This window comes from Lathamus discolor, chromosome 4 (genome assembly GCF_037157495.1).
Source record: "Lathamus discolor isolate bLatDis1 chromosome 4, bLatDis1.hap1, whole genome shotgun sequence".
In the NCBI taxonomy this organism is placed as follows: domain Eukaryota; kingdom Metazoa; phylum Chordata; class Aves; order Psittaciformes; family Psittacidae; genus Lathamus; species Lathamus discolor.
The window spans coordinates 18,483,433-18,498,203 of NC_088887.1; the positions used below are offsets into that span (position 1 = coordinate 18,483,433).

The following is a 14,771-nucleotide window of genomic DNA, read 5'->3' on the forward strand; positions in this document are numbered from 1 at the left end:
TGTGATCCTCTAGCAAATGGCACAGTTGGTATTAGTTTCACTGGATGTGTTCTTTGCCAGCTACCTGGAGTGAGGTCCATGCTGAGCCATATTGCACATAGAAAACTTGCTCCCATTTCAGGGACTCTGTCTTGAGCCATCACAGTCAGATGGTGGTGTGCTGAATATCAGATTCAAGGAAGCCCTGTCTGGATTTCTTTGCAAAATAGCTGTAGTTTTCTGGTCCTGATCTCTTTTGAAAACCCTGCATATTTAACACAGAAGGACTGTGCTTTTGACCTGTTAGTTTAAATTAAAAAAATGCTAATCCTTCCCCTTAGCAAGAATTTCAGATATTTTCCCAAAGTTCAGTGACTCAAGTATATGTGTGAAACTGAGTTTTTAATTTCTGGTTGATAGATGGAGGTACATGCAGCTGACTGCAAAGGTTTTAACAATGTCTTTCCCTTTGGCAGAATAAATGTACTGTAGTAGGGCAGGGGAGTAGCAAGTTTTGTTATCTAGTTTCCACCCTCTTGATGTTTTCTGTGGGATTCTTAAACCTTGACAGGGATATGGTTGATAGGATTATCATCCTTATCAACCACAGAATGAGCTGTCAATTAATTTTTATTGCAATGATTCAGTAAAAAGAAGAAATGGGCAAACACTTCAATTAGTCTAAGCCTGTATTATTTCTGTTCCCTCACTTTTCATTGGTTCTGTCTTTGGAGCTCCCACAAGCTTCTCTACCATTCTTAAACAGTCCCCTTTGTTCCCTAGTGAACAGGTGAAATGGAGGACACGGAAGTTCCAAGTTCCCCTTGCATCCCAACGCATCCCGAATTAATCTTAACAGTTTGCTCATTGTACTGTGAACTTCATCAGACAGAAGCCTGCCTTGGTGTCTCTCCTGGAACAGATGATACAAATAAATAGAAAAGTAGTGCTGTTACTCTAGCAACAGGGATTGTGAGGTAGTTAACTCTTGTCTGTCTGATCAATTCTGAACTGTGCACTGAATCTTGAAATAAGCAGTAGCAGTGCCAGCTTTTGTGTGTCTCTATACTGGAAATACTTCTCAAAATTCTGATGAGAGAGAGGAAGGCAATGAGAGCAGACCTTGGGGGTTATGCAGGATATGGGTAGGGGTGGAATCCTGGGGGATTTCATACAGCTCTGAAGAGTAAAGGAGTTAATAAAGAACAGCATCTTCCAAATGCAAGGGAAGGCCAGGAATGCAGGTAGATGCATTGAGTGACTTTCTTGTCTATACAGGGAACTCATGGCTGCTCTCTAGTTATATGCAGTAGTCTAGTAGCAGGGAAGGGAGGCAGAAGCAGGTGTGGGCTACAAAGGAAAAATGCACAAACACTGGCCAGCCTGTAGGGATGGTAGTTGGAGAGCCAAAGCTCACCTGGAATTGATGCTTGCAAGGCATCAAGGTCAACAAGAAGAGCTTCTGTGACTTGTTAGCAGTGAAAGACTGAACAGGAAAAAGTCTTGTTGCTGAATTGTGTGACTGATTTAGTAACATAGCTGTAGTACCATGGATAAGGCTGAAGTGCTCAAACCTCTTTTCAGCCTTTTTTAATAAGGTCTCTCAGTTCTCTATGCTCAGGAAGGGTTCAGGGAAGAGAACACCAGCAGTGGATGAAGAGCAAGTCAGGAATCAGTTGGGAGTTTTAGATCCATACAAGTACAAAGAGCCAGATGGACTGCATCTGAGGATACTGAGAAAGCTGCCTGATACCATTGAAGAATCCCAGAAAGCACAGAAAAGCCTAGCAAAGGAAGGCAAATACTGCACACACCTGTCAAAAGGATGATCTAGGAAACCATAGCTCAGTGGAGCTCCTCAGCTCCACTGCTCCTTGGAAAAATCATGGAGTGAGTCCTCTTGAAATGTGGTTTTGGGTATGTGAAGGAGAAGAGGGATACTGGAAACACTGTGAAAATTAAACATAACAGTGGTTTAATATAGGCTGTGTAGAAGGTAAAGTAGGAATTTACTTTTTTGCCTGGTCATTCATTTTCTCCCTGCTTCTTGCCTTTTGAGGAAGTGAGTATTGAAGTTGGGTATATATACATTTGTTCTTTGGTATTGAGTATTGCTAGCTTTTCCCATCTTCCCCTAAATACTTTAGTGCTGCTTTAATTTTGTTTAAAGCTGTGGATATACTACAGGCTCTTGGAGTTATTCCTGCTTCAAAAGACACACAAGTAATTAATTCAGTCCCAGGAAAACCTTGGAGAAAGATAGGAATTTGAATGTGTATTTCTGGCTGACTGAGTTTAACAAATTGGTTCAGGAAAAACACATGTATCATTCTGATAAATACAAAACTTCCAAAATGTTAGTCTTATTGAAAACAAAAGGGGGGAGAGATTATAAGCAGCACTGAAATATCTCAGCCATCTCTGTGCTATCACTTACTGTATTTTGCAGTGTAAAACCGAGCTCAGTGTTGCAGAATATAAGTAGTTCTGCTTTAATGGTTGTCAAATTTGCCTTTTGCTTTTTCCCTGCTAGTTGTTGTAGAACCTGCTTACAGAGAATTGAATTAATGGATTTAGGGGTCATTGTGTTACCTCTTCTGTATTTTTGTGTCTGGTTTCTTCAGGTAACTTAATGCAGATTAGCGAACCTGTATCTTTCTTCTGTTTAAAATAGCCAGTGTGTAAATGTTATTTCAAGACTTTAGCTGAACAAGCGGCAACTGAGCTTCACATGCTCTAAACGTGAATGGGATAGGTAATGTGGTGTTAAAATGGTTTAGAGGCCAGAGCCAGTTTCTGACCATAAATACTTCTGGTAATTAAGTCCTTTCCAGCTTTCCAGTTAAGATCTGAATGCACACTGTTACCCCTCACCAGAAGACCTCTTCAGCCCCAGGGTGCAGGTGTTTGTGAGGGACTGCAGAGTGCTGACAAATACCTGTAACATTTAGAAAAGAAATAGGTTTTGTTTCACAGTAAAAACTTGTTATAATGCAAATCAGATAATTTGTACTATCCTTGCTTGTTACAAATGAGAATAAAGTATCAGCTCTGTTTCAGAGCTTTGCACTTTGTTTATCTGCCTTTAGAGTTTTTTTTTTTGGGGGGGGGGGTGTTGTTTTTTTTTAGTCATCCATTTTTGCAGCGTTCTGTCATGCATCCAAACTAAGCATGGAAATAGGTCCTTAGAATGTCTTGCTGAGTTATATTTCAGCTTATTCATTGCCTGAGAGTTTTGGGCTTGTTTGTACTTTGTAAAGAACTGTGGTTGTTCGTTTTTGAAGTTGTTAATAGTTGAAATGAATAACTGTCTTTTTAAATACCAAGTAAAACAGAAGCAGACAGAAAAGAAGCCAGAATAACAGTTCTGGTAGTCTGATTTTCATAGTTCAGAATCTAGAAAGTGCTGCCTATGTGTAGGAGAATTGCTGGTTCTGCTTGAAAGTTAGAGTTTTCTTACAGACTTAAAAGCAATGACTTTGGGGGTAAAGGGTATGGGGGAGGCATTGCAGGAATTTTCTTAAACTCCTGAATTTGAAGAAGTAGCAGCCTTACAGTACCTACAGGAATGCAGGAGAGAGATGTTTCACAAGGGCATATAGTGACAGGACAAGGGGGAATGTCTTTAAATTAGAAGAGATTTAGACATAAGGAAGAAATTCTGTGTGAAGGTGGTGAGGTGCTGGCACAGGGTGCCCAGGGAAGCTGTGGCTGCCCCATCCCTGGCAGTGTTCAAGGCCAGGTTGGACAGGGCTTGGAGTAACCTGCTCTAGCGGAAGGAGTCCCTGCCCATGGTAGGGGATTGGAGCTGGATGAGCTTTAAGGCCCTTTCTAACTCTGACCATTCTGTGATTCCAAGACAATGCAGTAGAGACCTTTGAAAGAATAAATATTGTCGTGTAAGTTATTTATTGAACATGTCCTAAAAAAAACAAAAAAACAAAAAAAAAAACCAACCCTAAAACCAAATAAACAAAAAAAGCTCAAACAGCTCCAATACTGTTCTAATACCATATTGCCAGTCTTGTGGACAGAGACAGTCCATTCTGTTCCAAAGATGATAAACTACTGATGGGAGTTCTCTCAACATTTGCGCATACAGTGCTTCTGATTAAATTGTTACAATTTTGAATGAAATGGTACTTTTTCTCAGTGTGTCGTGTTTTCCCCCCCCCCCCTTATTGAAGATCTGTTTGCCATGTACATGTTCTCACACTGTCATTTTTTCAGAAGTGGCATCAATGGATTATTACTGACTTGCCCATGCAACAGTCAGGAGGAAATGATAAATAACAAATTCATCTAAATTATTACCTTATCCATTCCAATAGTGTGTATTGTTGTTCCAAATAGGAGACTTTCATTGGTCATCTGTGAATGGTTTCCTTATTTTTATTTATATGTGCATGAATAATATATGCAGAGAACACATTCAATAAAATGTCCTTCAAAATCGGCTTGCTTCAGTCTGCATAAAACAATTTCTGTACTGGACAAAGCTTTAAGCTGTGGCACGTGTAAAACCACGAACAAGACCACTTTTCCTTGATGACTTGCTGTTGGTGACCTTGAAAGCTGTGGAGCTGGGGATACAGCAGTAACTCTGTTCTCCAAATAGACCTGACTGGCTTCTTTTTTGAGGGAGTAGGAAGTCTAAAAGGCCTGTTATTTTTAGATGACTGGATAAAACCGTGCCTCAAATGCATTTTCTGCTATGAGGTTATGTACTCACTATATGTAGTCACTTCTTTCCAGGGAGACAAGAATATTCTCTTCCAGAGCTTGGAAGGCAGAGCCATCAGCTTTCACCTTATTATTCCGAAAATCTTGCGGTAAAAAAGAGGGATTGGTTTCTCCTCTGCAGTGGTGTCTGTGCCTCAGTAAAGCCTGAAGGTGGCACTGGCTTCCTGCTTCTTTCTTCATTCATCTTCAACATCACCCTCTGCTCTCAGGTGCTTTGCAGGTGTCTCCTTGAAGTGTTCACTTTTATCTTCTTGCTCCCTAAAATATCATTGAGGGGTAGAGATGTTAATTTAAATCAGCTAGAAATGTCGCTGAAGAGGTTTTGTGTTTAGAAGGGTTTTAGACTGCCCCAAGCTGACCTGGAAGTGTACCAAACTGAACTCCAGAAATTAAGTCTCACTGGTGATGCAAGAGGTGTGTGAACTGCTGGGTTCTTTTAATAACATGTATGTAGAGAAAGAGTGACTGGTGTATCTTTTCTTACCCCACTTCCAATGGGCTGTTTCCATCATGAGAATAAACAAAAGGTTTCGGTCTTGGAGTGATAATTCTGAATACGGATCACCTTGGTTCTGTATGAGGCTAGCAAGGACAGAGACAGCTGTAGGGGCTCAGCGAAATGAGAAACAGTCTGGGCTTTACTTATCAAGTAGCTGTGCATGCTTGACTGAATTTGGCTTGGTAATTCAGTTCCAAGGTTTGAATGTTTTGGTTGTACCCCAGAGGCCACAAAGATGTCTGGTAACAGTGGACATATTCTAAGAGAAGAGCTGGGAGCTACTAAGGTAGAAACTGAAAGGAGAAAGCAGTGCATGCTTTCCTTGATTTCTTTCTTCCTCCTGTGCTTTCTACTCTATATGTTGAGGGTGGAGGGAGAACCTGAATCCTTCATAGCTCACATGCGTTTTTCTAGAGAAAGGTACTTACGTCATCTCGTAGTCCTTTTCCTTCTCTGTCTGACAGCAGCAGCAGTAGACTAAAATACTAATAACTGTAACTGCAGCAACAGCTCCACCAATGATGCCAGCATAGAGAGCTATGTTCATGGATGCTAGACAGAAAGAAAAGGATTAGTGCTTTGCACTGAGAACAATATCAAAGCAATCAGCATAATCGTTGGACTTCGAATCACACCACCAGAGGTCAGATCTCACTACCAGATTCACACTGAGAGAGGCCATGTTTGTTTGACTACAGCAACTGGAATTCATTCTGTACTAGGTAGCTGGTTAATTCTGCAGAAGCAATTAATTAAATAGTGACATGGAGGAGCCCCTGGATCTGAACAACTGCTGTACTTGATACAGTTGGTACAGTTTAGTTTCAGATTCTTGGGGCTCAGTCCTGTCTCACCCTCCACATTTTTTTGTCATTTGTGAACTAACCCTAGAGTTAGTGAGTGCTCTATTAGTAAAACAATGCAGACAATCTGACTTAAAAGTAAAAAAGTGTGCTTTTTTTCAGAGAGAGAAAGGAGAATTTCATACTTCTGATTGCATTGCCTCCATTAATCTTTAGGCATTTAGCTAGGATCCATTCTCTGCTACCACTCTTCCAGTAAGCAAGTCTGTCTCTTACGTGGCATTACACTGACTGTCGTGTTGCAAAACTCCTTTCCCACACTGTTTGTTGAAGTGCAGATGTAAAAGCCAGAGGTATCCGCCGAGATGTTCTTCAGAGTTACTTGTTCCCCTGTTGTGAAACACAAATCCAGTCCAAAAAAAGAGAAGAATTAAGTGAAGGAAGTAGGGGACAGCAGCCCTTCAATTCCAGCCTAGGGTAGTTGGAGTGATGAGAGGTTATTAAAGCTGATGGATTGCTCTCTCTTGCTCAGGGCTGCCATGCTCATCGCTAGGTTTTAGTGTGATTTGTGGGAGGACAAACAGAAGTGTGCTGTTTTGAGCTGATTACAGGGAATGTGTGGCATTCAAACATTCGTTTTAGAAAGAAAGTTGTAGGTGGAGGGTGAAGAGGTATGAAAGTGGAAGCTCTTTTGCATTGGAGTTTGCTGAGAAATATATGATGGCCCAAACCAGCATCTGGCTTTGAGAGCTGGCTATCTGATGAATTAACTTGTAAAAGAATAAAAAGCTCTTCAGTCCTCCAACTCTTGGGACTGTAGATCTGAATTATTTAGCAGTGAAATAGTTTTCTGGTCTGGGAGAGTCCATGAAGGCTGTAAAAGTAAATGAAGGAAAAGAAACCCAATGACATGAGATTGCTGTGATACTGATGCTTTCTGTCCAACCTAACAGCTCAGAACCACATGCTAAAGCTTAGCTCTGTCTGCTCAAGCAGTCAGTTTGTGTTTGTTACATCTCCAGCTGACATTTGTCTGTGTAGTACATGCTTTTATGTTGTGATCAACTTGATAAAAGCTCTAAAAGCAAAAGGCTCTGAATACTTTTTGGTGACTTTCCTGTTTTGTTTTCCTTGTAGTCTCCCTTCTTTCCAGCCAGCTTGTGGGACTGGGATTCTCTGTAGTCACTGCTGGCACCTAGCACCAGATAGTTAAAGAGCATGCAAAGCAACAAGTAATGGACTGCATGATGAATTAGTTATTTTAGTCTCTAAATACGGTCTGTGTTTGCTTGCCTTTTGTTTTGTGGGTGCAGTATGAGGTTTATAGCTTTCAGAGCAGCAGCCTGTAACTGGACTGTAAATTCTCCCATATTAAATCAAAAGTAATTGACTTGTGAGTCAAATTGGGAAAAAATGTGGGTCGGATACTACCAGCTTTGGAGTGGCTCCTCAGGGCCTTCTGCACACTCTGGAGCACTGGGACTTGCTTAGCACAGCAAGCAAGCAATTGCTTGTCGTGACAGTAGGGTGTCCAGCCAGCTTGGGGCAGAAGGGGATAGTTGGCACACTAATTGGACATCGGTGCTCTGGTGAGCAAAATGAGGTGGAAATGGAAGAAACCCCTGTCCCAGGAAAGAACGGGATGTCAGCAGAAGCAGGAAAGCAGCTGCTGCTACAAACCACAAATCCTGGTGTGTCCCGGGCTGTGCATGATGCATTGGCACCACTTAGTGGCCAGTCGAATTAGGCTTGTGTCCCTGGTGGTGGTTGGTCTTTTGCATAATTTAAGCAAGAATCTTTAACAGACAGTTGAATATGATCATGTTTAGTTTACATAGTGATGTTACAGTAAGTTATACCTGGAAGGGTAGGCTCAGGTACTTAGTCTTTCTGGTGCTGAACATACCAGGAAGAAACAAAGTTGTTTAAAGGAATAAATCTTAGTCCTCTATCACTACTACAGTTCAAAGAGAATTAAACCCTTATTTCTGTGTGAATAGTTCTACCATAGGTCCTGTCATGGAAAGTCAGTTTTGGGCTTTTTTTCTTTTTTTTTTTCCCCAGATTCTGATTTAAAATGAAAGCAAATTAAATATTTGGGCCTTTGTGACAGTCCTAAGCCAGAAATCTCTCTCATGCTCAAAGCAGGAATGGTGTAACTGATTCTCACACCACTTTCCTCTATGTGAGGAGTCATCTCTGAAAGCTACTTTCTCTTCCAGAGCCAACTTTTGTTTGCCTTCATCTCAGAAAGTAACCTGGTCATTGTCAAGCAAGCTGAGATACAAAGACACCAGTTAGAAACCTCAGTGTTATTCCTCATGTTATGCTCTTACAATCAGCAACTGAGAAGGAATTATGTCTGGCTGCTTCCAGCGTGAGCCAGCTTTCTCACCAGATGAGAGCTGAAGTGAAAACCTTACTGACCATCGTTACTTCAGGTGACAGTCCTTTCTCCCTGCTAAGTAACTTGTGTGTCTTACATCAAAAGGACAACTTTTCAAAATCCTGGTCAGAGAACTTCCAAAAAAAAGATCCTTAAGTTTGTTTTTGTATTTACATTTCAAAATCTTTCCAGCCCTGATCTACAAATAGCTCAGACAGGTGATGTGTTTGAATTTCTCATACCTTCTGTTGTTTGTAGTTCACGGGGCTCTTTTTGTTCGTTGAAGCTTTGCCAGGTATATCTGGGCTTTGGGGAGCCCTCACGAGAATTGCAGGTCAGATTGATTGTCTGTCCATATTCTGCTGTCCCCAAAACCTTGCATTCTGGCTTGGATGGTGCAACTTAAGAAAGAAAAAAAGAATTAATTTTATTAATCAGAAGTATTTTTTGGTTTCAACCCATCTCCTGCGCTTGTGTGTTTTCTTCTTGCTAAGCAGAGTTTGGTATTGCACCTGCCACCTTCTTTTCAAAGGAACTGGAGTGAACGTGTATCTAATTTGTTTCTCTCTTCTTGGCAGTAATCATCCAAGAAGGTATTGTAAGATGCTAGTTGGGGTATGTCCAATAGTGTTGGGTAACTCATCCTTTGATAACTGGAGTGTGACAAGCCATAGAGGGAATAAGAAATGCCCTGTAATGAGACAAGGGTTGCTAGAAAAGTGAACTGTACAACTCTAAAGCCTATTTTCTGCAGTCAGGTATCTAAGGGATTTGGATGCTCCAAGCCTTCCAACCTATTTCCATAGTAGTGGGAAAAGACCAAAGAATTGTGGATGAGGACTTCTGGGAAAGTGAAGGATAGTTCTGTCTAACAGATGTGGTGTTGCCTCCATCATGCTTACCAAGGACAAAAAGAGCCAAGGTTGTGATCTGTCGGGGGGGGTCATTCCTCAGCCGCACGCTGCACACATACGTGCCATTGTCTGCCATGGTCACTGTGCTGATGGTGATAACTCACGTCCCCTGCATTTACGTCACCACTGAACTGTATGCGGTTTTCGTAGCCCTTGCCATACTGGACAAGTCCATCAAAATACCTAGTGACAACATCATCCTGAGAGAGAAGGAGGGGAAATTAACAGTCTTAGTTTCTTGTGTGTGAGTCTACTATCTAACTCGGTGGATGGATATATTGCCTCTAGGATCAGAGTTTCTGTTTGCGTAGTTCTGAGATGAAGGAGAGTCTTGAAGGAATCTTTTTTTTCTGTTCCCAACACACATGCCCACCCTGAGTCCTGCTTCCATCTCCCCTCCCAGCCACCCCTCCTCTGTGCCCTATCATGTTTCTTTATGCAGTTTACCACACTATCATAGTTTACCACACTATTGAGTTTTCTCCAGACGACAATGTCTCCTGAGTCAATGGAAGCCTCGGTTTTAAACTGGCAGCGGAGAGTAACATTGTTCCCTCGTGCCACTTGTGTTTCCTTGGCAGGTGCTTCCACAGTGAGGGCATGTGCAGTCACCAGAACTGGGAAGAAAATAAATGCTGCACTCAGCAAAATTAATGGTGTCTGGATTCCACATTTTGTCTCTTTGTTTTTGTTACATGCCACAATAACACCACATCCCCTCTGTCAGCTATGACATTTCCCACTGAGGTGATGTTGGCTGGGGCTGATTGACTGTAGGAAGCTGCTCCACAGAGTGGGTAAGAGCTAAACTACTTCGCATTCCTTTCTCTCCTCTTCTTTACCTGGACATACTTTGCCATGGAGTTTATAAAGATGTTTTGTTTGATTGGTTTTTTTTTTTTTTTCCTGAGTCCTCTTTCAGTGTGTCTGATATCCTTTGACAGTTCTAAATGTACAGAGACAGATAAACAGATAATACAAGTGTATCAGGCAGTCTTAAGGATTCAGGCTAAACTAACAAATTTGTATTGTTGAATTTCAGGGATCAGGAAAACTGTCAAAGAACTTGCCTCAGTCCAAGTCCATAGACAAGTGATGTTTTCTGCTAAGGGATCAAGCCCTGTTCATGTAATGCCCTGAAAAGAGAAAAACCTAGAAAAGTAATGAGAGCTTGAAAGAAACAGAAGAACAGCCACCAGTTTTTAAAAACGAGTAGGGGAGTAGTCACCTTTCTCCAGAACTGTAGAGCACAGGAACAGCTGAGACTTGAATAACAGAGAAATCCATTTGTGCCCTGGTGAAGTATGCAGTGCACAGGCAGAGCAGGTGTTTCTTGTATGCTGTATTGTGTTTGACTTGATGCATTAATTCATCACACCTAAACATTAACTAGTGGCAGGCCTTAGGTATTCTCAGAATTCAGCTGGAGGTTTACCTCTGCCTGTGCCCTAGATGATGTTCATGCCTGTGGGAACCTACATTTAAAACCACCTGCTTTCTCCCCGCAGTTTTTGTTATGTGTGTATGTATGGTTGGTTGTTGTGCTTTGGTTTGTTTTCATTTTTCATCACAAAACTGAATCATTTGAAAAAAAATAAGTCTGAAACTAGGTAAAGGGAGTGCAGGGACAAAGGAAAGAGAGTGCTGCTCAGAGGCACGGCTGTGGTAAAGACAAACATGTTCCAGTAAGGCAGAAAGTGGAGGAGGGCAGAGTTGTATGCTCTCAAGTAAGCATGCTTCTGAGAGAACCAGGCTGAGTCAGTGTTCCCCAGAGAGGACTGGACTGGAAAGTTGCCATCTAGCAGGCTTTGCATCCTCATTCTGCCACATCTGTCTCCAGATTAGATCCATGAGGAAATGTAGTGTGTAAGGGTGAGAGCAGAGAATGTCTGGATTTCACCTTGAGCTGCAAACTGATTGTGAATACATTTTTTTATTACTTTTTTTTTTTTACAAGAAAATACCACAGCCACATGCATTAGACAAGTAAGCAAGTTGGGCATTACCAGATCCTTGACTGCAATCAGGATCAGTAGTGAACAGTAGTGTCCATTAGAAAACAACAGTGTAGGGACCCAAAAGGTCTTGTTGTCACTGCTGGTAGCAACGCAGGTAATTACAAAGGGTAACGTGGGATTGGCATGAGGATCTGCTTTTAGCCAAAGTTCCCATTTTTCTGTATTCCCTGTGCCATAACTGAGTTATCCTGTGGTCTTGCACGTTTCATTAGTTATACATGTGTTTTAGTCTCTTCCTCTATGCCATGGTGGTAGTGGTTTCTGTTCTCTCTGGGATTAATTTGTTTACAGCTGCTGACAGCTATGAGAAGGAAACCAGCAGGGCAAAGTATTGCTAATATGGTTTTATTGCAGCCACTCCCAGGTCTTTCACTGCTCTGTAGCATCCAGTGCAGCACCCATGTTTGCGTAGCCCCAGGGCTCTTTCTAACTGTCGATGTTCTCATCATGCCTTTGAATTAGAAAGCTTTCTAACCTGTCAGGACTGGATAGAAACATTTTCCTGCATTTAGCTGAAAAGCATTACTGCCTGTACTAGGAGATGGAGCGAAAACCATTCCCTGACCTTTCTGTCACTCAGAAACTGGTTCCACCAGGCTGGGGTTTACTGACCAGTTACTAACTCAGAGGCAGAGAAAAGATGGCCCAACCCTAAGGTTTCCACCTCACAAGTGCTCTTCCTTCTTCCAGCTGGGTGAGTCAAATCCTACCATAAATGAGGCCTTTGTTTTTTTCCAAACATGTCTTCAGTGGAGAGTCAGGGAGCAGCTGAACTGAACACCACATACAACAGATGCAGCCCATACACGTGAGACCGCTTATTAATCTGTTGCTGTCACCCCAGTGCCTGACTTCTGATGATCTGTTTTTCACCCACAAAATCTTTATGGCTCACACTCCTCCCTCATTAAGGCTCCTTCTGGCTTTGGGGAAGCTGCACGGTTGCAGTCTGGGATGCCATTTACTCACACCAATTTCCTCCTTTCTCCTTCTCACTACATTTCACTTCCTCACAAAGCCTCCAAAGTCAGCTTGTCCAAAAATAGGGGTTTATTCTGCAGGGGTTGGTTGTATGGGAGGTTTTGGTTTGTTTTCTGACAGGAAACAGAATCTATTGGCTGAAGGAAGGGGCAGGCCAATTCTGAAAAAATTTCAGGAGAGGAGAGAGGACGAATAGCCTGTGTAGTACTAGAGGGATGGCATCACCTACATTTGAGCCTTAGATTATCAGTTAGTACGTTTATAACATTGTGAGAAATTGAGAAAGCTTTTATCTCCCTCTGCTCAAACATTTATACTTGTACAAAGGAAGAAGAAAATTAAAGTGACCTGTCTCCTTATGCTTTTCTTACGAAGTGTAATTAGTGCAAAGGGCAAATAATAAACTGGAAACAATGAGAAGGATATTTTGTTCACTAACAAGAAAGATATTCTGATCAAGCAAAATTATTATTGCTCATTTGTCTTTGTAGATTGAGCAAGTGAGAAAAGTAGGAAACGTGGAGATGTTTTTACAAGGAAATGCTTTGACTTTTAATTCCTCAATACTTAATCTCAGCATTTAGCTGAAATTCAATTCTGAAGTGGGAGAGGGGAAACATCTTAAATGCGAAATTTGCAGTAAAATTTTGTTTGATTAACAATGTCCATGAAGAGCAAGGAGTTCACAACTGCAGTCAAAGGCTGATCAGCAGAAGTCAGCCTGTGCAGAGACCCTGATGCAGCCAATTCAGGGCAGCTCTGGCTTCTCAGCCTGTGCTGCCATGTCCTGTGCTGTTTCTCCAGTGCAGTGCAGGAATCTACCTTCAAAATTTTTTACAGGCTAGTATTTTAACACTGAATTATTACCATTTTAGTCCTGCCCAAACAGCCAAGAAGAGCTTCACCCAACATACACGTTTCTGCTCTGAAAAGTTTCCCATCTGTATTTTGGATAGCATGAAAGGGGAGAATAATTAAAAAGGAGAATGACCACCAGTGGTGTTACACAGTTTACATATTGATCATCAAATCATGAGCAAAGTAACATTTGTTGCTTATGGAGCACATCCACTTTTTCTAATTGTGTTAAACTTTGTGAATTTCCTTCTTGTGGCTCTTACTGAAGTGAGGTTTTCAGGATTTTGGTTAAAAAACCCAAGCTATTTCCATACATGTAGCTTTGAAGCCTGGAAGAAGGTATAGGAGCATAGGTATGAGAAGACAAAACAGGTTAAGAAGCAGTGGAACTGAGTCCGCGGGCTCTGCAACACAGGATGAGAAAAGGCAAGTATGTGATCAAGGACAAGCTGGCTGATTTATATGTGTAAGTAGGGATTGTTGTGCATCCCCTTGACATGAATAATATACAGAGATTGCAAGTTGTATCAGAGTACATATAAACAACAGGGTTTAGGCTATGGAAATGTATGGTACATGCAGATTTAGTTATAAAATAATAAAACTCAAGGGCTTTTCTACTCCCAGCTGAGGAAGTTCCCATATTTAACAAAAAACATTAAAACTGTTTTTTATAAGATACTTTCCCACCTCATGAAGAGTGGCATTCTTTTCCTGTTCCTAACACTGTCTTGCAGCTTTAGAAAATGCCTGTGAGTCTGGATGCTCAGAGACAGTAAACAACCCTGTTTGATCATAAACATGAAGTAACTTTTACTAAACAGAAAAAGAAGCACATGAAGTCCATTAGAACACTTCATTGTAGTGCTGTTTCCTTCTACCCAGCCCTTGAGGACACAACCAAATTAGTACTCACCTGCACTGAAAACAAACAGCCAAAGTGTTTTCATTGCTGTTCTTGTCTTTCCTTTGTTTCCCCTCAAGGTGTTCTTCCTTGTAAGCTCTAGGTGACTGGAGTAAGTAATTGACTTTAGCTGAATGGCTGCTTCACAAGTTCTTTTCCTCAGTCTCTTATAAAGTGTTGCTTCTGTGGTCTGCCACCCCCCCTCACAACCGGAAAGACAAGCCAGATGACCAGTAGGCTTTGACATCAGTTGCTGCTCTCTGTCTAGAGGCAGAGAGCAGACTTGTGAACTCCTTCCCTGATTGTGAACTTTCTTCCCCAATTAAACTGCCTTTCCCAGTTTATCCTAACATGCAGGTGCATAAAGAGAAAAGGCAAACTGAAGGGTGGGGTGACTGGGAGTGTACAATACAACAACTGAAGTCATGCCGGTGATGATATGTAACTGCCAGAGGATAAGCCTCATTCACCTTAAAAAATTATTAAGGGAGCCTAGGGCCAGAGTTACAAAGGTATTGAACTGTTTCTCAGTGCAGGCAGCTTCCCGCATCCAGGCTTTAAGGGACTGAGGTGTCTAATTCCACTTACTGTAATACTGGTAAGAATGTATAATTTATGATAATTTGCTGACTAATGGGTTATCTAAACATAAGTGAGATGCAGCTCAGCCAGGTTCCTTTGTCTAC

The 14,771-nt window shown here is 41.6% G+C and overlaps 1 protein-coding gene across 1 annotated transcript; it reads right to left on the bottom strand.

The window, feature by feature from the left end:
* Positions 1-4,834: 4,834 nt before the first annotated feature.
* GPA33 (glycoprotein A33) lies at positions 4,835-14,131 on the bottom strand. The gene is given in 8 exon segments (XM_065675665.1): positions 4,835-4,980; positions 5,650-5,773; positions 6,301-6,414; positions 8,653-8,811; positions 9,313-9,421; positions 9,423-9,524; positions 9,790-9,941; positions 14,098-14,131. Coding segments are annotated over 8 exon segments (876 nt in total). The 3' UTR covers positions 4,835-4,898.
* Positions 14,132-14,771: the final 640 nt, after the last annotated feature.